Here is a 22,731-nt window from a genome sequence, read left to right as displayed (position 1 = left end):
TTCCTGGCTCTGGCCTGGCGAGCAGAGGCATGGCGAGCCATTCCTACCGCAACAGCTCCAGCTCCAGGGTCAGGGACTTCAGCTCCTGCTCAGCCGTTGTGCCCAAGCCTGGGGTGCGTGGCTTTGCCAACGGCCTGGCCTTCCACGGGGGCAGCCCCAGGGGCCCCGGCTACCGGCGTCTTGGGGGCTTTGGCAGCCGGAGCCTGTGTGCAGTGGGGTCCCCGCGGATCGCAGTGAGTTACGCGTGGCCCCTCCGAGGAGGGGGCAGCTTTGGCTACCGGGTAGGGGGCCTCTGTGGGCCTACCCCACCCTGTATCACCACCGTGTCGGTCAACGAGAGCCTCCTCACGCCCCTCAACCTGGAGATCGACCCCAAGGCGCAATGCGTGAAGCAAGAGGAGAAGGAGCAGATCAAGTGTCTCAACAACAGGTTCGCTGCCTTCATCGACAAGGTGGGTGTCTGGGTTGTGGGCTGCTGCTTAGGAAGGGAAAGGTACTTGGAACCTGGTGACAGACTGGGTTCAAATACCTGGGGACTGCCCTGTTCTGAATTAGCACATGGCCCTGAGAACATGACTGAATCACGGTCTCAGTTTTCAAATGTTGCCGTGAGACTCCAGTGTAATCATGGATGTGAAACCACCAATCAGAAAAGGAAGGTTTATTGCTGCTGCTCACCGTGCCCAGCAGGAGCTGACTGTGTGTCTGCGGCCCCATATTCTGGATCTCAGCCATCAAGGGGGTTGGGTGGGGTGGGCCTCTCTACTGAGGCTGGTGTCTCACCCTCTCCTAGAGGAGATGCTGCCATCTCCCTCGTGGACAGGGGAGCTATGACAGAGAGAGAGGCCAGAAGCTCCTGTTCTGCTCCTGTCTGGTGGCACCTTGTGGGAAGGCTGGGAATTTCTAGGACTGCAGGCCCCTACTCAAAACATACACGGATTAAAGACAGTGAGGTGAGGAACAGGAGATCGATGGGGGCCAGCTTGGGGGATGCAGCACGGTGCTCTTCTGACGTTGCAGTCTCCAAGCCGGCCCTCTGGCTGGGTATATAGCTCTGGTTTCCCGTGTTCCAGTGAAGCTCCCTCTGTGTCTGATGGCTCTGGGAAGGACAGCCACCCATGTCCATTGGGGGAAAGCCTCCCTTTCCAGGGTGATTCCTGTGCACATCTGCACCTTGGACTTTGTAGTAAGGTGCATTCCAAGGGGATGGGGGCGGGAGTGGTGGAAACTTTGTTCTTAGACAAATGCTCTCATCAGGAATAGGCATGCCAGTAAGCAAAAGTGTGGGACACCCCCCCCTTTTTTTTTTTTACTTTATTTTGCTTTACAATACTGTATTGGTTTTGCCATACCTTGACATGAATCAGCCACAGGTGTACATGAGTTCCCAATCTTGAACCCCCCTGCCACCTCCCTGGACACCCATTCTTAACATGCTGTTGGCTGTCCAAACCATTTTTTCCTCACATCGGCAAAATGAAGGTGACATTGGATCATGCAGGTCACTCCTTGCTCAAGGCCACCCACCAGGGGTTGGGCGAGGTTGAAATCCAGCTCATACCCAGCATCATCCAAGTTTCAGTCTTGTTAAGGTGAGGGAAAGCCAGATTCTTGACCCAAATCACTCTCTTATTAGATGCTGGCGATGAATCGAATTTTTATAAAACAGTGTGAAGGCCAAATAAAACATGCCTCTGGGTCCGATCGCTCCTGGGGGCTGCCAGTGTGCCACATCAGCAATGTGTTCTCACTGCCTCAGTTTAAAATGAGGCTCAGAGGACTTCCCTGGTGATCCAGTGGTTAAGAACCCGCCTGCCAGTCCTGGGGACAGAGGTTCGATCCCTGGTCCAGGAAAATTTCACATGCCTCGGCACAACTAAGCCCGTGTGCCATAACTACTGAGCTCAGACTGTGGAGCCCACGCTTTGCAACAAGAGAAGCCACCACAGGGAGAAACCCACACACCGCAATTAGAAAGGAGCCTCTGCTCACCACAACTAGACAAAGTCCTCAAGTGGCAGCAAAGACTGAAGGCAGCCATAAATAAATAAATAAAAAGAAATAAAAATAAATTGAGGCTCAGAAAAAATGAGGCACAATGACATGGTGAGTGGCAGAGTTAGGCAATGAGAAATCTTCAAATTCCTAGTCCAGTCCCTCTGGACCCCTTGCCTTGGGGTCAGAGTGAAGGAGAGTCATGGTGGGTGCAATTTTGAATCACTGCCATAAAAATGCCCACGAACTTAGCAGCTTAAAAGAACACAAGCCTATTACCTAATGAGGCCAAAATCAGGGGGCCAGCAGGGTTGTACTTCCTCTGGAGGTCCTGGGAAAACTTACTTTCAGGCCATGCAGACGTTGTACAGAATTGAGGTCTGTGACTGGAGGACTGGAGTCCCTGATCCTTGCTGGCTGACTGCCAGAGGTTGGTCTCAGTGTCTAGGGGCCGCCATATTCCTTGACTCAAGGCCTGATCTCGATCACTATCATCATTCTCAATGATAGTGGTCCAGAGCTTCTCATGGTTCAAATCTCTTCTCTGCTTCCTTCTTTTGAGGGTATCTTTTACTCTTCTGCCTTCCAGTTTAAAAGGCCTGTGTGGCTATCTTGGGGCCACCTGGATAATTCAGGCTAATCTCTTGATCTTCAGTTTCATAACCTTAACTCCACCTGCAAGGTCCTCTTACACGTAATGTGACCTATTTACAGGTTCTGAGGATTGAGACATAAACATCTTTGAGGGGCCATTTTTGTCTTGCCACATGAGGTCTGGGATATTTTTGCAGGATTAGAAGTTATTTCATTCTGTGCAGAATAAATGTCACAAATAAATTGTGTATTCTTTCTGGAAGGAGGGATGGAGTGAAGGGAAGTTTTTTGGGGAAACAATTGTGTCTTGCATTTTCTGACTTGGCCAGATCATTTGGCCTCTGGGGGAAGGTCATGGGCTGCTGCGGGTCAGGGATCATCCCCAAGGGCAGAGGGAGCTCTAGGGGACCAGTCATCTCCTGGGGCTCTTCCTGAGTCTCTTTCTACCACTCTGGATGGCAGGTGCGCTTCCTGGAGCAGCAGAACAAGCTTCTGGAGACCAAGCTACAGTTCTACCAGAATCGCCAGTGCTGTGAGAGCAACCTGGAGCCCCTGCTCAACGGCTACATTGAGACACTGAGGCGGGAGGCCGAGTGCATGGAGGCTGACAGTGGGAGGCTGGCCTCAGAGCTCAACCACGTGGAGGAAGTTCTGGAGGGCTACAAGAAGAAGTGAGTGTGGCCAGGCTGGGAGTGGTTATAGGTGTGCAGTGGGTCTTGACTGAGTTCATACAACCTTCCCGGAGATGGAGGTGGCTGAAGATTAGGGTCATCCCAGCCTACTTACCAAGATGGTTCTGCTTTATTAGTCTGCTCTGTCTTGTCTCAGCTCTCAACACTTGCAGCCCCATTCTTGGAAAGGGGGAAAGCTTTGCAGGGAAGAAGAGCTCCCAGCCTGGGAGAGGTGGGCACACATCCAGAGCACAGACTGACCCAGAGGTGGAGAAAGTGACAGTGAAAGGGTTAGTCACTCAGTCGTGTCCAATTCTATGTGACCCCTGGGCTGTAGCCCGCCAGGATTCTCTGTCCATGGAATTCTTCAAGCAAGAATCCTGGACTGCGTAGCCATTCCTTTCTCCAGGGGATCTTCCTGACCCAGGGATTGAACCCTGGCCTTCTGCGCTGCAGACAGATTCCTTACCATCTGAGCCACCAGGGAAGCCCAAGAGAGATGGAGAGTGAGGAACAAAGGAAGCAGGAGGATGGAGAACAGACACTTGGGAGCAGTCAGCGCCAGGGTGGAGGAAAGGAGAGGTCTCTGGGGAGTTACCTTGACAATGACTTGGCAGATACCATCCAAGTGTCTGATGAACTTGGATCATTCTTCTATTTACTCAGCAGATAAGTTATCAGGCTCTTGTTCTGCCAGGCTCCACAATTCAAAGGTCCGTGTACATCTTTTGTTTTAATTCGATTTATTTAGTCTGGCCATTACCTTGTTTAAACTTACTGGGTCACTGTTAACTTGCTCTTCTTTACTTGGTAGATACGGACAGAGTGATGGGTGATTTTGACATAATCAGTGCTGGTAATTTCACTGGGAAGTAGTTGAAATTCTGGTCTTGGAAGATCAGGCTCTACCATCCAGATGGATCCAGCAATGGGGTTTTAAACTTTGCCTGGGGTGATGCAAAGGCAGACACAATTGTGTTTGCAGGTGTCAGGGTCTGTCTCCCCTCTAGGGGTGTGAGGGCTGGTAATTATAGGGCTCAGAGTTTATAGCAGTCCAATTACCCTGTCATTAAAAAGTTGTGAAAACCATGTTCTGGGAACTCTGGTGCTCCTTGTCAGGTTGGGGCAGGACTGCTTCAGTGATAAACCTCACAGGCAAGAGAGAGAGACTAGACCAAGCTGGCAGAGGAAGGCTGTGGAAAAGCTCCCAGCAATCTGGGCACCATAGGTGGCTTCTCTGATTTCAAGGTCTTGGATGTTGGGGGAGGGAGGAGAGAATGGCTTCCTGGGTCGCTACATTTTTTACAGTTTTAGAGTTGAAAGGCCCCCTGGAGCATCTTTCATTCATTTGAAATGAACAAATAATTACTGAGTACCTGATCACACACCGGGCAATTTAACCCAAGATGCAGAGAGATTCAGTGACTTGCCTGAGGTTTTGCAGCGACTTCAGCCCAAACTTGGACCAGAAATCAGTATCTGGACTCCATATCTGGTGTCCTTTGGTGGGTTCTTTGTGGCTGAGAAACAGAAGCATAGAGAGGCCAAGACGCTTCTCCTAAGACACACAGAAAGTCCAGGGCAGGACCAGGGAGTTTTGATAACCTAGGACTCGGCTGGCTAGCCCAAGGCCCTTACCCCTTGGGTGGGGCCTCTCCAACTGTGCTGTCTCTCCTCAGGTATGAAGAAGAGGTGGCTCTCAAGACTACGGCCGAGAATGAGTTTGTGGTGTTGAAGAAGGTGAGTGACTCGTTGCACGTGGAGAGGAATTAAATACTGGATGCTGCATGCTCGGAGACTGGGCATCTTGCTAATTTCGAGTCAGTCCAGTTGTGGTGGTCAGACCAGGTTCCTCGGCAAACGGAGGCTTATCGGTGGGTCAGGCTGCCAAAGCCATCTTGGTGCCGTGCAGGAACCCAGCCTGTGCTGATGGAAGCTTCTTAAAAAGAGACTTCATCATGCTGCTGTTTGGCTTTTTGTAAACTTCCTGAAAGCTGAAATGGTCGCTTTCAAATCAGTTTCACTCTCCTCTGGCCTTTGCTTCCCAGATTGGGAGGTATTAGTTCTCAGCTTGCTAGTGACTATGGGAGCTTTGGATCTTATTCAATGCAAGTGGAGATGGTGGAAAAACCAGGGGAGAAAACTATTAATGATTCCTCTTTGATTTCAAATTGGTGAGTTGCAGTGTATGCTAATGCTCTTCATAAATACTGTGCTTACCGTATACACCTCATTTGTTAGCAATCAGGGAATGGAGAGAGGGCTGGTAGAAAATCTGCCAGGACAGGTGTGGCCTTGGTTTTCAGATGGAGAGCCAGCTGCTCGGGTGTTGAGTGGTGCCTGGACCACCCCTGGCTCTGTGCTCACCACACGGCCATGCTCTATGGACCGGTTTGGCTTGGCGGCTGCAGCCTGGCACGTTGGGTTGCCATCTTAGGCTACCTGCTTCTGCGGGAACCCTAGTTCCGGAGGAAGTGGAAAGAAGGCTCTAGGAGTCTGATTCCTCCCCACTTCTATCCCAGGGGGTCCCACTGATGTTTATGTGATGGGCAAGGGGTGGGCTGGGAGATGGCCTCAGGGCCTCCGCAGAGGCTGAAGGCTCCCCCGGCCCACTCTCCTGTCCCACCCTCCTGTGTGTCTCCACCAGGACACTGACTGTGCCTATCTGCGCAAGGCTGACCTGGAGGCCAACGTGGAGGCCCTGCAGGAGGAGCTGAGCTTCCTGCAGTCCCTGTACGATGAGGTGAGCCTCTTCCCATCTCCAGAAGGGCAAGGGAAGCAGAGGGTGGAGGGGGGTTTTCTAGGTTTTCTGTCGCGGTTCCTCGGCTCTAGGAAAAGTTACGCATTCCTTATTCTTCTAGGGCCTCAACATCCTTTCCTTTTATGACAAGAGATTTTTCTCTTGCTCAGATCTTTCAAAATAGAAATGAGTAATGCCCTTCCTTTTTGGAGTGAACAGATATACACTATTATATCTAAAATAGATAACCAACAAAGACCTACCATAGAGTGCAGGGAACTAAACTCAGCATTTTGTAATAACCTATAAGAAAAAAAAATCTGAAAAAAGATATATGTGTATGTATAACTGAATCAGTTTTCTATACATATGAAGTGATCATAACATTATAGATGAACTATACTGCAATTAAAAAAGATAAGAAGCAAAAAATAATTTGAAAGACTGTGATTCATTGCCTATCTACACAGCATAACATGGAGATTTGACACTGTAAGTTTAGGTATATGAATATAATAATCATATTTTATTAATTCAAATAGTGTGAAAACCCAATTAGAAAATTCAGGACTCTGAATCTATCTGTTATCTGGTGGATTAGGTTTGTTCAGTCACAGCTGATATGGGTAGTTGAGGACCCAAGTGGAGTGACCCAATTTGACTTTATCCACAGAAATCTACCTCTTTGATCCAGGCATTAATGAAGTTCCACCTTACTCACTGCCTTGATATTATGATACAAATTCTAGCCTTTTATTCTTAAAGCAGCACTTAAAAATTTCCTGACTTGTCAGAAGTTTTCTAATTAATTTTCTAAAATTTCAGAGTTGGGGTTTGTGTTTTGAATTACCTGCGGAGAGGAGAATTGGAGAGGGCTTTGGAGATGAGGGCACTGGTTGTTGTCTCCTACAGGAAATCTATCTTCTTCAGTCACAAATCTCTGACACCTCGGTGGTGGTCAAGATGGACAACAGCCGGGAGCTCAACATGGACTCGGTTGTGGCTGAGATCAAGGCTCAGTATGATGGCATCGCCAGCCGCAGCCGGGCAGAGGTTGAGTCCTGGTACCAAACCAAGGTGAGCTGGAGGGCAGACTGCCCCACCGGGCAGAGAGGACCACTGGAGCTGCACCTTCCCTGGAAAATGCATCCATGCACTCAGAGGGGCTATGGTGGAGGTCCATGCAGAGCAGGGCAGGAGGTGGGACAATCCAAGAAGAAATGTGGGTTGACTCTGCATGACAACATCTCAGTACCTGCAGCCACCTTGCAGTCATTGGTCCTTTCCTCCTGTCTTCCAACCTGCAGTGCGAGGAGATAAAGGTCATGGTAACACAGCAGGGTGAGAACCTCCGCAGAACCAAGGAGGAGATCAATGAGCTGAACCGCGTGATCCAGAGGCTGACAGCCGAGGTGGAGAATGCCAAGCAGCAGGTCGGTGGGCTGCTGCTGGGGTCTGCTCTCTGCTTTCCTCCCGCTGCTGCTAACTTTGGAGGGGCATAAACATATATATAGGCTTTCCAGGTGGCGCTAGTGGTAAAGAACTCACCTGCCAAAGCAGGAGACATAAGGGATATGGGCTCGATCCCTGGGTTGTTAAGATCCCCTGGAGGAGGGCATGGAAACCCACTCCAGAATCCTTGCCTGGAGAATCCCATGGACAGAGGAGCCTGGCAGGCTATAGTCCATAGGGTCGCAAAAGAGTTGAACTGAAGCAATTTAGCTCACATGCACAAGCATATATATTTCATTTCCATTATGGTTTATTAAAGAATATTGAGTTTCCTGCACTATATGGTAGGACCTTGGTGTTTATCTATTTTATATATAGTTATTTATATCTGCTAATCCCAAACTCCTAATTTATCCCCTTCCCCATCCTCTTCCTTTTTTGGTGACCATAGTTTGTTCTCTATGTCTGTGACTCCTTTGTAGATAAGTTCACTTGTGCCGTATGTTAGATTCCACATGTAAGGGATATCATATGGTATTTGTTTTCGTCTGACTGACTTCACTCAGTACATAGCTTCTAAGTCCATTCATGTTGCTACAGGTATTATTTTACTCTTTTTTAAGGCTGAGTACTATTCCCCCCCCCCCCCCTCTCTCTCTCTCTCTCTGTGCGCCACATCTTTATCCACTTATCTGTCGATGGACATTGAGGTTGCTTCCACGTCTCGGCAGTTGTAAATAGTGCTGCAGTGAACACTGGGGTGCATGTATCTTTCCAGATTAGGGTTTTCTCCAGATATATACCCAGGACTGGGATTGCTGGATCATATTGTAACTCTATGTTTAGTTTTTTTAAAGGAATCTGCATACTATTTGGGGCTTCCCTGTTGGCTCAGCTGGTAAAGAATCTGCCTGCAATGCAGGGGACCTGGGTTTAATCTCTGGGTTGGGAAGATCCCCTGGAGAAGGGGATGGCTACCCACTCCAGTATTCTGGCCAGGAGAATTCCATGGACTGTTTAGTCCATGGGTTGCAAAGAGTTGGACACAACTGAGCAACTTTCACTTTGCATACTGTGTTCCATAATGGCTGCACCAATTCATATTCCCACCAACAGTGTAGGAGTGTTCCCTTTTGAAGAGGCTTGTGTTTTAACAACCTGCATCTGAATGACCAAGAGTGCACAAGACATTCAAAGAGAGGATGCTTGGTCTCCCTCCTCCGAGTTCTGTTCTCATTGCCCTCTGTATCCCTTCACAGTTCCTCTCCTCGAAACACACCTCAGACAACAGAATCCAGTGCTGTGCTTGTCTCCTGCTTTCTCTCTCTCTCCCCCCGCTTCTCTTGTTGGACTTGGGGTGCACAGGCCTGAACTAGTGACACACCACTCTGTTCAAACGGAGCACTACCACCCTCTGTGCATTCCTCTCATTTAAAACTGTCCATCCTTCATCTTCAGTTCCATTCCCCTTCATCCCAGCACTCACTCTCATGCATTTAATATAGTTCTTTATAGTCTCTCTTTCATCGATATATTTCGTATGTATATTAGATTCATTTAAACCTCTTAGTGTTTTAAGTTTACAAAATGTTATTATACCATAAAGCTCATTCAAATTCTGCCCCTTGCCAGTTGGAAGTCTTTGAAATCCATGCTGCTGCTGCGTCATTTCAGTCGTGTCTGACTCTAAATTGTCTGTTTCATTGTTTCTGTCCTATTTATAAACCATGGTTTCCTATCCATTCCCTTATGATGGATGCTTGCTTAGTTTGCCTCCAAGACTTCGCTGTTACAATCAGTTGTATCATGAACATTTAATACATATCTCTACGGGTTTCCATGTGTAACCACATGAGGGATGTTTTGAAGATATAAAGCAAGAAGTGGAATTGTTGAGTTGTAAGATATTCACTAAGTTACTTTCCATAAGTGCCCTTGGAGCTCTGGGCTAGAGTATGCTCCCAGCATGGGCAAGTGAAGACTTCTGTTTCAGCATTTGCTGTTACCAGACTTTTGGAACTCTTGTGGCTCTAATAACGTGTAAATGGCATCTAACTGTTACTATAATTTTCATTTCTGTCGTTAACTAGAATGTCTGTCTCTTCATTCACTTACTACTCATTTGCATTTTCCTTTCTGAGAGCTGCCTGTTCAGATCATCTGCCCATTTTCTTATTGTGATTCTTTTCTTTCTCCGTGATTTCCAGTATTTCCTTGCCCATTCTGTGTAGGCGTTAACCCTTTATATTTACACACCTTGCAGTTAATCTTCTCTCAACCTGTCACTTGTCTGTTTTGCTCTGATTTCCTTCACTGAATAGAAATCTTTAAACTGGATGTAGCCAAATCCATCACTTTTGCTTTAACAGTTAAGACTTACAAAGGTCTGAGGTCATAGAGATCTGCTGTTCCAATTTTGTCTTCTACTGATGTTATACTTTTACCTCTCAGATTTAGGTCTTTAATCCATCTGGCCTTTATTTTTGGTAGATACAAGGAGTAGGTTTTTAATCAAATTTCTCTACATATAGTAAGAACATGTTATGTAATCCATTTCTTTACTCACTGATTTGTGATATCACCTCTATCATAATACTGAGTTTCCACATACACCTGGTTTAAATTCTGTCCTTTCCCCTCGCTTTAGCTGTTCTCAGCCACTGTGTAAGAGGTATCAGAAGTAATTTGTCACTATTAGTAGCCAAATAATGGAATATGAGAATGATTTACTTTCCAGAAGTGAAGTTAGAGAAAGTTGGAAGTTTTCCTCACTTGCATTCTGATATGCTTCAAAAAAATTTATTTTAATGTGGCTAGAATAAAAACTTATAGGTTTCCTGAAGGCTCAGATGGTAAAGAATCACCTGAAATGCGGGAGACCCTATCTTGACTCCTGGGTGGGGAAAATCCCCTGGAGAAGGGAATGGCCAGCCGCTCCAGTATTCCTGCCTGGAGAGTTCCATGGACAGAGGAGCCTGGTGAGCTACAGTCCATGGGGTCGCAAGAACTGGACATGGCTGAGTGACTAACAACAAGAACACTTAACATGAGATATATCCTCTTCACAACATTTTAAAGTGTACAATACATTATTGTTGATTCTAGGGACAGTGTTTTGTAATGGACCTCTAGAGCTTATTTGTCCTGCTTTATGCCCTGCTACTGCTAAGTCACTTCAGTCGTGTCCGACTCTGTGTGACCCCATAGACAGCAGCCCACCAGGCTCTGCTGCCCCTGGGATTCTCCAGACAAGAACACTGGAGTGGGTTGCCATTTCCTTCTCCAGTGTGTGAAAGTGAAAAGTGAAAGTGAAGTCGTTCAGTCGTGTCCGACCCTCAGTGACCCCATGGACTGCAGCCTTCCAGGCTCCTCCGTCCGTGGGATTTTCCAGACAAGAGTACTGGAGTGGGGTGTGATTGCCTTCTATGCCCACTGATTTGTAACTCCCTGTTTCCTCCTCCTCCTAGCCCCTGGCAACCATCACTCCACTCTTTCTTTTCTTTTCTTTTTTTTAAAATATGTATTTATTTGACTGCTTCAGGCCTTAGTTGCCACATGTGGAATCTTCGTTGCCTCACTCAGGGTCTTTAGTTGCGCTGTATGGACTCTCTAGTGTGTTTTGCAGGCTTAGTTGCTCGAGACAGCTGGGATCTTAATTCCCTGACGAGGGATTGAACTTGCTTCCCTTGCATTATAAGGTGGATTCTTAACCCCTAGACCACCAGGGAAATCCCCACTCCACTCTAATTCTATGATTTTGACTATTTTAAATACGTCATATAAGCTGAATTGTGCAGTGTTTGTCTTTCTGTGTCTGGCTTATTCAGTTCAGTTCAGTCACTCAGTTGCATCCAACTCTTTGTGATCCCATGAACTGTAGCACACCAGGCCTCCCTGTCCATCACCAGCTCCCAGAGTCCATCCAAACTCATGTCCATTGAGTCAGTGATACCATCCAGCCATCTCATCCTCTATCGTCCCCTTCTCCTCCTGCCCTCAATCTTTCCCAGCATCAGGGTCTTTGCAATGAGTCAGTTCTTCGCATCAGGTGGCCAAAGTATTGGAGTTTCAGCCTCAACATCAGTCCTTCCAATGAACACCCAGGACTGATCTCCTTTAGGATGGACTGGTTGGATCTCCTTGCAGTCCAAGGGTCTCTCAAGAGTCTTCTCCAACACCACAGTTCAAAAGCATCAATTCTTCAGGGCTCATTACACTTAGCATAATGTCCTCAGGGTTCATCCACATTGTCACACAATGGAGAATTTCCTTCTTTTAAAAGGCTCAAAAATATCCCATTGTATGTATATACCACGATTTCTTTATCCATTCACCTGTTGATGAACATTACACTGTTTTCATTCTTGGTTATTGTGAATAATACAAACATGGGAGAGCTAATATCTCTTTGAGATTCTGCTTTAGATTCTTTGGGATAAAATACCCAGAAGCGCAATTGCTGGATCATATGATAATCCTAGTTTTTAAAGTTTTTGAGAAACCTTTAAACTGTTTTCCAGAGCAGCTACACTATTTTGCATTCCCACCTAAAGTGTACCAGAGGTTCGATTTCTCTGCATCCTCATTAACACTTGTCTTGCTTTTCTGATAATAGCCAAACTGACAGGTGTGAGGTGATTCTCACTATGGAGTGGTTTGCATTTTCTTGATGATGGGTGATGTTGAATGTCTTTTTCATGTATCTATTAGCTATTTATTAATCTTGTCTGGAGAGATGTCTCTTTATGTCCTTAGCCCATTTAAAAACTTGGGCTAATTTTGTTTTCTGCTGTTGAGTTGTAGAAGTTCCTTATACCTTCTTAAGTTGGACAAAAGGAAGGTGCTATAGTTAGTGGACAAAAGCACTGGAACGGGAGCTTCTTCCAGCATGCTGATCTCAGGGAACCAAAGAATGAGATTCCCACACAGCAGCCTCTGAAAATCTGGGCTGCTGCTTCAGTTGTGTCCGACTCTGTGCAACCCCAAAGACGGCAGCCCACCAGGCTCCTCCGTCCCTGGGATTCTCCAGGCAAGAACACTGGAGTGGGTTGCCATTTCCTTCTCCAATGCAAGAAAGTGAAAAGTGAAAGAGAAGTCGCTCAGTCGCGTCCCACTCGTAGCGACCCCATGAACTGCAGCCCACCAGGCTCCTCCGTCCATGGGATTTTCTAGACAAGAGTACCAGAGTGGGTTGCCATTGCATTCTCTGGAAAATCTGGGCTTGGCCCTCACTAATCGGGTAGCTCGGAGCAAGTCACAGCCTCTCCGACTGAGGTTCAATGTCTTCATCTGAATAATGGAAATAATCACACCTGTTCTGACAAGCTCAGGAGTAACTTCAAGGTCAAATTAGATACCATCTGTGAAAGTGACTTGTGAACTAACAGCAGTATAAAAATGTGAGATAATTATCTAATGTTAGCATTAGTCTGATTCTAGTGCTAACATTTCCTTCCCCCAACAGCTCACCATGGACTTGAGTCTTACAAGTTAGTTTTAAAAAATGAAGGGAGAAAGCTCCAAACGGCTGTGATTTTCCCTGACTAGTTAATTTAAAAACTGACCATTTTGAATGGAGGTAAACTAGGAATGACCAAGGCTGCGGGAGACCTTAGTCCCTGCAGAAACCCAGAGTCCCCACAGCCGACACTCTTCTTAGCCCCTTTTCTCCTTTCCTCCCCCAGCGCTGCAAGCTGGAGGCCGCCCTGGCCGAGGCGGAACAGCAGGGCGAGGAGGCCCAGAACGATGCCAAGTGCAAGCTGGCGGGGCTGGAGGAGGCCCTGCAGAAGGCCAAGCAGGACATGGCCTGCCTGCTCAGGGAGTACCAGGAGGTGATGAACTCCAAGCTGGGCCTGGACGTGGAGATCGCCACTTATCGCAAACTGCTGGAGGGCGAGGAGAGCCGGTGAGGACGGGCCCAAGGCCACTTCATATCCCCACGTCGGGCCAGAAGAGTGTCTTACTGACTCACCTCCAGGCAGAGAGCGTTCAAACTGGCCAAGTCTCTAGAGACCTAGACAGGCCAGCCATTGCCCTATTCTCAGATAGGAAAACTGAAGCTCAGAGAGGAGAATGGCTTGTCCAAGACCACAGTTTGTTGTTGAGTCGCTCAGTCGTGTCTGACTCTTTGCGACCCCCATGGACTGCAGTACACCAGGCTTCCCTGTCCTTTACCATCTCCCGGAGTTTGCTCAAACTCATGTCCATTGAGTCGGTGACATCATCCAACCGTCTCATCCTCCATCATCCCCTCTCCTCCTGCCTTCAATCTTTCCCAGCATCAGGGTTTTCTCTAATGACTCGGCTCTTTGCATCAAGTGACCAAAGTATTGGAGCTTCAGCTTCAGCATCAGATTGCAGCTAGTTAATGGCTAAGCTAGAACTACACCAGCCTCCTGGCTAGCACTCCAGTGATCTCCCTCCCTTCCTGTGCTGTCCCTCCAGTGCACCTACAGCTCGTTCCCAGGCAACTACTTTACCCTGTCCTCTGAAAGCATGTTTTTGCAGTTATATCTCTGCTGCTGCTGCTGCTGCTAAGTCGCTTCAGTTGTGTCCGACTCTGTGCGACCCCATAGATGGCAGGCCACCAGGCTCCTCCGTCCCTGGGATTCTCCAGGCAAGAATACTAGAGTGGGTTGCCATTCCCTTCTCCAAGTCATATATCAGTGGGTTGTGAAAGCTGGAATCATTCAGAAGCTTTGTTAAAGGCCATTCCATTCAATTTGGGATTCACAGAATGCAAGGAATTCTCTTAGCCCAGAGAGTCTGGTGTTTAGAACAGTGAATAGACAGAAGCAGCACTGTGTCCTTGCCCAGCAGAGAAGACAAGCGCAGGCATGGATCCACCCATCCTCTAGGTGACCAGGCTTAGTGTCCCAGGAAGACTGTCACAGGCTTCTCAGGGGAGGAGGCAGAGGAGCCGAGGGGGGCGGGAAAAGGATAGGTCACTTCAGGCAGTGCTGACAGTTTGAGCCAAGATTTGGGGCCAGGGGATGTCAGCATGGGAGGGAGCAATGCAGGTGTACTTCTCGGGTGGTACAAGGGTCTCTAGCCTTGAGATGGCCACCACTGCCTCTGAGCTGGGTCCCATCGTGGGGAGCACGCCAGACTGGGGAATAGAGTGTAGAGATTACGATAACAGGCTGTGAGCCAGTTCACCCGGGTTTGGATCCCAGCACTACACGCACTAGTTTCAAGGTAATGTCCTAACCTGTAAAACAGATAATCATAAAATCCACTGCTTCAGGCTATTGCAAAGATTCAACAGGTAATGGAATGTAGTAAGTTTGTGCAGGAAGAAGTTATTATCAGAATTAGAATAACTCTATGGTGGGGTGGCCCGACAGGGCTGCACCCACGGAGAGACTCCATATTAACATTGTTAGTGTTAGAAATCTGACAAGAGTGGCACCCAAGGCATCTGGCCATGCCTGACCAAAGCTGGTTAATTTCCTGTCCATTTCTCAGGCCTTTGGGTGAAGCCAACTGTGCTATCACCTCCTGCAGTCCCTAACCCACTTGTTAGCACTCAACGTGCAATGTGAAACTTACTTTCATTATGGTAACCATCAACCATCATTAGTGTGTTGATAACTCAGTCATAATAAATGATGCACTGTTCTCTACACGTGAGCTTTTAAAAGGTTGTTTAGTGTATTTGCATATGGTGGCCGTTGCCCTTTTGATAGACTTTCTTCCCTTACATATGGGGCTGCCTTGGTAGCTCAGATGGTAAAGAATCCGCCTGCAACGTGAGAGGCCCGGGTTCAATCCCTGGGTTGGAAAGATCCTCTGGAGAAGGGAATGGCAACCCATTCCAGTATTCTTGCCTGGAGAATTCCCAGGACAGAGGGGCCTGGTGAGGTACAGTTCATGGGGTTGCAAAGAGTTAGACATGACTGACCAACTAGCGCTTTCACTTTCCTCTTACATATAACATATGTAATTAGATTATATGCTCACTCATTGCAGAAAGCACAGAAAATAAGAAAATAAAAGCAGGCCTAATTACTCAACTTGGAGATAGCTGCTGATGGGCATTGGCTAGAATCTTCTGGAAGGGCACAATTTTGAGACTGTAGCAAAGGCAGGTTCATGTAGCAGGAAGGTGAGCTGGAAGCATATATCCCCTGAGAAGACGAGGAGTCAGGCAGAATGAATCAGAGTAGAACATTCCTGGAGAAAAAGTTTTGAAGTTGGGAGTTTAAAAAAGGTGAGGGAGACACAGAACAGAAAGTACAGGTGTTTATGAAGCATGCAAGGTCCTGGTATAATGACTCATCATAACGAGTTGTTTATAGTGTTCAGCAAAGTGTACCGAAAACCCTTACATCAGGTTTACTGTGTGCCAGGCTCTGTCTGCAGACACTTTACACACAGAACTTATAGCAGTCTTGTTAGAGCTGAGGAAACAGGCTTGGAAAGAGGAGGTGACTTGCCCAAGGTCATCCAGCTAGTAACTAGTTCAGCCGGCTCTAGGGTCCAGGCTCTTAACTACATACCCTCCAGCCTCTCTCTGAGTTTGTCAAGTCAGGCGCGTGTCTGGGGTAGCTTTTAAGAGTGTGAGATGAAAATGGGCCCATCCGGATGCTAGGCAAGCTTTTTCCCACCCAGAGGTGTCCAGTTAGGCAGTAGCTGCCCCCATCACCTATTTTTTGGCTTTGCTGGAAGTTTAGCAGAGGGACAAGAAGGGTCACCCTGCCCCTGCTTTTCAGTATCCCAAGTTTCCATAGCCTAGAAGCAAACAGGGAATAAACTGGCCTTTTGGATCCTGCAAAGTAACCTCCCCCTGTCCTTTCGGGAACCCAGGGAACAGTGCTAGCACGGATGCCTCTGCAGAAGGCCCCGCCCCTCATCTCTCCTCCCTGCCTTCAGGATGGAGAGCAGGCATGCTGCAAGAGCAGAGCAACCAGGTTCTAACTGCCTCCTCTCCTCTCCCCTGCAGGTTGTGTGAAGGTGTGGGCTCCATCAACATCTGTGAGTTTGAGGGTATGGGTGGGCATGCTTCTTTGGGTATCTATGGTCTTCATGGATTGCTTCGTAGGTTGCTTGTGATGGGGGACTGAGCCTCTGTCCATTGTACACTGAGTGAGAGGGAGATAGGAGCTGAGAGACATGTATAGCCCCAGACAGCTGACCACCACCCAAATATGGACCCGTCTGGAGCATCCACAAAGCTGAAGCTTACGCCTGTGGGAGATTCGGACCTGCTAATTGGTTCTTTAAAAATCACCCAAGTCTTTCAGCCACACAGAATACTCCTCAGGTGGTACAATGTTTTATGGGAAAACAAACCAACCAACCATGGGCTTACTGAAAACATCTCTTAAATCTGCATCTTTAACAATTCGACGTGTATGCCACCTCTAGCCTAGATGTCATCCGTTCCCCTCACCTTTCCAGCAGCATTATTTCTAGATGATTCTGTGCTCAATCAGTTTTTGCCTAAAGATTTCAGCATTGCAATGTAGTCAAGTAGAGTTCGGTGCCCAACTTACTAACCATACTCCTTCAGGAAGATGGCAATGGGTTTAGATTTTCCTGTAGTTTAAAAGGATTCATGTCACTAGTCCCTCAGTGTTTAAAGAGAGTTAATCATTGGTTCTAGAAAAATTCTGGGTCATGCCGTGTCTGAGATGGAGAGAATTCTGAGTTGGTATCTCCTTACAGGTGTGAGCCATTCCCAGGGTGGCGTGATCTGCGGGGACCTCGGTTCCACCGTCCCTCGTGGCCTGGGCGGCCTGGCCATCAGCAGCAGTGCTCTTTGCTCCCCCTCGGTAGGGGGATTCTGTTCCAGTGCGAGATCTGTGAGGTTTGCGTAGTGGGGGTTAGGACTCTGGACAGATGGTGTCTGAGGGGGCCCGGGTAGAAAGTGGTGCACAGGGAAAGCTTTTCTGTCTCAGGCCCAAATGTCAGTTTAGTGATTGTCCCTTCCTGGGGAGCCAGAACTAACTCTCCAGATTCCTTCTCACTGGAGTTATGGTTTACTCTCTGAGTGTCAACCCTGGGTTTGGCATTCTTGCCACCTCCGTTGATTCTCCCCCCTCCCTGTGGTCCAAGAAAAGATGTAAAGACTTTTTGATATAAACTTTAGCCATTTTCTTCCCTAATTTCAGGTTAGTAGACATTTACTAAGAACTGACCATGTGCCAGGCCCTCTGGACAGGGGCCCAGGTAGCAGGTGGCAGGGCATAGATGTACCCTTGTGCTTTCTTTGCCCTTGGACAACGGACTGTTCATGGCCCATCAGCACTGAGGGGGCAGCAGAGGGAGTGGGGCTGGGGCTCTGGGAGTCCCCTCACTTGATCTGAGAGATTGTATGTTCCCAGAGCATCCCTCAACCATGTAGAGGTCAGGATGGAAAGACTGAGGCTAATCCCCCCAGGTTTTTATTATTGGTGGTTTGTAATTTTATTGTATTGGGGTGATTCCTGTAAGGCTTCTTCTCTCTTTTGGTGGGCATGATTCCATGTCATGGTAAACGTTTTCTCCTGTAACCAAGTCAATGCCTGTACCCTTCCTTGTTTCCCCGATTGTTTCAGTGGTTCTCCAAGTGTGGACCACGGACCACCATCTACATCACGATCCCTGAGGAGTGGGGGATGAGGGGATTGTTAAATATGCAGATGTTGGGCTCCATCCAGAACCACTGAATCAAAAGTTCTGGAGGTGAGTCCAGGAATCTGAATTTAAGCAAGCTCCCAGGTGATTCCCATAAGAATTAAAGATCAAGAGTCACTGGCTTGTGTGGGTGGCTCAGATCATTCTGGCCGTGGAGGTGACTTTCCCTCTGATTTTCACAGGATCAGATTCATCTCTTTGCCTTTCTCCTCTGACTTTGTCAAAAGATCAGAGCCCGTCTGGGTCACCCACGGTTGGGGTGAGGGTGGGGGCAAAGGTAGAAAAGAGGAGGAGAGGGGAACCTGTGTTGATGAGCACTGGTTAGATGTCTGGAACATCATATATGTATTTCATTCATTGCTTACAGCAACAGTATTATACTGATATGGAAATTAAGGCCGTGAGACGTTGAGTAACTTCTCATACAGCTAGTCCAGGATCCAAACTGAGGGCTGTGTATGTTAGCCACTCAGTTGTGCCCGACTCTTCGAGAGCCCATGGTCTATCCATGGAATTCTCTAAGCAAGAAAACCAGAGTGGGTTGCCATTCCCTTCTCCAGGAGATCTTCCAAACCCAGGGTTCCAACTGGGGTCTCTGGCATTAAAGGCAGATTCTTTACCATCTGAGCCACAAGAGAAGCCCCAGTAGGGAATGTCAATGCTCATATACTTTCTGCTCCCTTGCCTCGGTTTTTCCTGAAGAATAAAATCATGGCCCATGCCGTTCTAACTGATCCTACCTTACTGACAGTACAGAGAAAAGAGAAGGAAGGTGACATAAACGAGCCTCCTGGAAGTGTTTGTAGGAACATCTCCTCACAGCTTCTGTTCTCTAAGACTCTGGGACAGACCTTAGTATGGGGCTGTTAACATAGGCCTCTTAGGTGGGGATCCAGAATGAAAACTCAGACCTCTGCTCATAGGACATCTGCCCTGATGGCCTGGACAGGGGCAGTGGGCTCTGTGGGGACCCCTGGTGTTGCTGTTGTTTAGTCACCAAGTCATGTCTGACTCTTTGTGACCTCATGGACTGTAGCCCACCAGGCTCCTCTGTCCTTGGGGTTCTCCAGGCAAGAACACTGGAGTGAGTTGCCATCTCCTTCTCCAGGGGATCTTCCCAGCTGGGGATTGAACCCACGTCTCCTGCATTGGCAGGGTGATGCTTTACTGCTGAGCCACCTGGGACTCTCTCCCCAACGCTATTCTTGCACTGACAATCCCCAAGAAGTGCCCCCAGGGAAGTCGGTTCAGAGTCCCCTCAGATGCCAGGGTGTCCTCCCTGGATGTGATGAGATGGAGAGAGGGGTTTTAGTGGACAACTTTCTTTCACTTGTTTTACAGGAAGAACACACTTCTCCCACCTTACATTATTTGGGATTTATTTTTAAAAAAGGATTTAAAAGAAAGACCCAATTAGGTGAAAGATATCTTGCCCCAAGAATACATATTTGATCTCAACATGTACAGAAACCTTTGAGTCGTTCTCCCTGGCAGTGCCCTCCTGATGCCTTTCGGAATGTGTCCCCACGAGACTCACTGGTCCCTGGGAAACCTGGGAGGAACCAGATCATTTTTAGTGTGGTGGCCCCCTGGTCTCTCCTCCTGGGCTTAAAGGGTCTTTCAGGGGCTTCATCCCGGGCACTTCCTTGGTCTAGATTCCACCAAGTCTGAGCAGGGGAGAAAATTGGGCTCAGAGAGTCACTAGATCGCCTCTGTGAAGGGAAAGGAGTAGTACCAGCCCCCTTCTGCCCCAGAATGGGGTGGAGGGGAAGGTGGCAGAAATGGGGGAAGGTCTGCCCTTCCTTTCTGATGGTGATGGGGGAGGGTGTGTATATGCAGATTTGTGCCTCCAGAGTTTCCTTCATTTTCAATGCAAAGCTCATCCTCTGAGTGCTGCCTTGACCCGCTCCTCTCCCTGGCAACTGACCTCTCACCACTTCTGTCCACTGCCCACTACGGGAATAAGAGTGGGGCATCCAGACAAGGGGTGATTCCCAGAAATGGCCATTTCTAATGTCCATGTCCATTCCAAAGAGGGTTGGTTAGACCTTGTGATTTCCTTGGTCATGTGGTTAATCTGCTTTTCTCACCACGCTTGGCTTCAGTTTCTGTTTCCCGAGATCCCAAGGACTGAGGCAGAGAGCAGCTAGTGACACTGGGCTGGGAGGAGTGGCTTGGGCGTGGGTGTTTGTGGGGATGGCCCAAGGCAGAGAGGATTTGCGACTTGGTGAAGGAGCGCTTGTGGCCTCCAGAAGGGACAGAGAAGACCCCGAAGTCTAAGTATACCTGGTTTTTTTGAAAGCACCAAAACCTATGCATCCTCATCCTTTGGAGAGCCTGTGTACTTGAGGCAAGGGCATTGAATGTTTGAATAAGAGTAGAAAATGGACAGAAGGTCTGATTTTCTCTTGATGGAGCTCTTAGCTTTTGTGGAGTTTAAAAAAACAGGGAGGGAGATTCCAGGAAAGCCCTGGAACCAGCCACATGGGCCTGCTTTATAGTCTGGGCCCCTTGCTCTTCTGGCTTTTTCTTAATCAAGAGATTTAGATCACTTGACTTTGCCTTAAATTTTTTTTTGTAATGAAACTTTAATCCTCAGTTACTCTTGGAGTGTATCCTTGACTTTCTGCAAGGAATAGCTCCTTTCCTTTGAAAAGAGAAGAAATGGCTCTGCATTTTTGCTGTTGAACGCAAGGGCGGGGGAGGGGAAGTTTCATCCTCATAAGCTGATGGCACCTCGGGCTGCTATGCACAGAACATGGAAACTTATTAAAGAGCTGCTAACTCCCAGCTTCTGGTTGTTTGACTTTTCAATGCATGATGTTATATTTTTGTTTATCAGATTTAACTTTTTAGTTATACTTGGCCCAGACCCATGGTAACATCAAGGCATTTTCCCTAAAGCACAGGCTACTGCAGAGACCCAGAACCACAGGAAGTGTCAAGGCTGGAAAATGCTTATCTCACCCACCCCCAAGCTGATGCCCAGAGCATGGAGGCTACTTCTTGCACAGCCGATGCTCAAATTTTGACCTCCTGACATTTCAGCCCTGGTGACTTAACCTTTCTTGTAGATGAATGGTGTGCCCTGAACTGAATGTTGGCTGCTGTGACTATGACCATGCCCTTGAGACCCACAGAGGTGGGAGGAAGAAGGGGAGGAGGCCAGAAACTTGGAGGAGGCCTGTCTGATATCGGCCAGCAAACCGTAAACAGCAGCTGCCTCGGCACTCAGGAAGGGCCAGCAGTCTCCCTGGAGTTGCAGCCCTTTGGGCCTGAAGTGAGGATTCATCAGAATGCAGGGGACCTTAACTTTCCTTCCAGGGACAGGCTAGGGGATGGGGCAGCAGAGGAGGCCAGCAGGTGGAACAGTGATGGCTAATCTGTTCTCTAATGGAGAGATGGAGATGAGTCCAAGAGGGCTGATATCTACACCTCTGCTCGACCAGCCTGAGTTCACCCAAACATACCAGGCCTGACATGTTCTGGAGTCCCATCTGGAACTTAGTTGGGGGCAAAGCCAGGAAGAGAAATTTCCTGGAACTTCTTCCAGAAACTTCCAGCTTAATCTAGTGTCCAGACACACCCAGTGATATTCATGGTCTGAGCCACAAAGAAAGAGTCAGAAGTCCTCAGGGTTTGAGACACTGTCAGGCAGGAAAGGGAGACGTGTGTGTGTGTGTGTGTGTGTGTGTGTGTGTATGAAGCAGGAGGGAAGGTGGGCAGAGGGAGCACTGGGCAAATGCAAATAGGAAGAAGGGTGTGGAGTAGCCAATATGTCCAGGTGGAATGGTCCCTGGAGGCCTCAGAGAGCAGACTCTCCATGAAGTAGAGCCTGCATCTGAGAAATTGAGCATCCGGGTGGAGGGGTTGTACAGGACTGAGGAGCAAGTGTGGGAAGATGAGCTGGAGGAGACTGTGTCCTGCCTAAGGAGCACACGCATATGCTGGGAAATTGTTTGAGCCAGGTGGTAGGGGATAAGAGCCACGAGTTTGGGATTCTGGCTGCTTGGGGGGGGGGGCTGTGTGTGAGGAATGGGGAGAAAGTGGTCATGTGGGAATCTGGAGCTATGGTCCAGGACTGAGGGGTCTGAGCTGGAATCAAGCTATGGAAGTGGAGAGGAAGAGGCAGAACCACTGGGGGGCTGGGGCTGGAAAGGACTGGTCAGCTAGAGATGGAGCAAGTGGGAGTTGAGTGTCAGACATGTTGGAGAGTTAGATGTAATGGGAATTCCTAATAATGTGCTTTCCCAACCTTGAGAAATTTCACAGAAATAGCACTTGGAAAAACAGCATATGTTACGAAAATGTGTTCAGATTTTTCTTCACGCTTCTCTTAGAATAACAGCCTTGTTACAAACCCCAAAGCCAGACCCAGAAGGGAGTATGACTGGGATCATGAAAGCATGGACTTTGGAACACCAGGTCGGCGTCAGGTATGAACACTGCCTAGGCACTTGCTGACTGTTCCTGAGACTTTCCTAGAAGGGAATGGCCTGGGGTAAGAACAAGATCTGGACTATGTCAAGGTAGTGCCTTGGGGAAGAAAGATCAAAGAAATTTCTGTAATCTGCCACTAGAAATAAAAGCTGGACTCAGAGTGGACTCTGCCCCTCAGTCCAACAGAGGCTGCAGGTCCCCTGACCCATTGCACCAGAT

The 22,731-nt window shown here is 48.1% G+C and overlaps 1 protein-coding gene across 1 annotated transcript; it reads left to right on the top strand.

Annotated features, from left to right (window-relative positions):
* The first annotated feature begins 29 nt into the window (after positions 1-29).
* Positions 30-18,192, top strand: LOC138438196 (keratin, type II cuticular Hb5-like). The gene is made up of 9 exons (XM_069586390.1): positions 30-452; positions 3,052-3,260; positions 4,940-5,000; positions 5,908-6,003; positions 6,913-7,077; positions 7,308-7,433; positions 13,137-13,357; positions 16,397-16,428; positions 17,122-18,192. The coding sequence occupies exons 1-9, from the start codon at positions 30-32 to the stop codon at positions 17,271-17,273; spliced, it is 1,485 nt and encodes a 494-aa protein (XP_069442491.1). The 3' UTR covers positions 17,274-18,192.
* The last annotated feature ends 4,539 nt before the right edge of the window (positions 18,193-22,731 follow it).

This window comes from Ovis canadensis, chromosome 3 (genome assembly GCF_042477335.2).
Source record: "Ovis canadensis isolate MfBH-ARS-UI-01 breed Bighorn chromosome 3, ARS-UI_OviCan_v2, whole genome shotgun sequence".
Lineage (NCBI taxonomy): Eukaryota > Metazoa > Chordata > Mammalia > Artiodactyla > Bovidae > Ovis > Ovis canadensis.
The sequence above is the reverse complement of the archived record's forward strand: the minus strand, read 5'-3'. Positions and strand labels throughout refer to the sequence as shown.

Coding starts and splice junctions, on each gene's coding strand:
- LOC138438196 (XM_069586390.1), top strand. CDS start 30: ATGGCGAGCCATTCCTACCGCAACAGCTCCAGCTCCAGGGTCAGGGAC. Junction 5,001..5,907: donor AGTTTGTGGTGTTGAAGAAG/GTGAGTGACTCG, acceptor TGTCTCCACCAG/GACACTGACTGTGCCTATCT. Junction 7,078..7,307: donor AGTCCTGGTACCAAACCAAG/GTGAGCTGGAGG, acceptor TCCAACCTGCAG/TGCGAGGAGATAAAGGTCAT.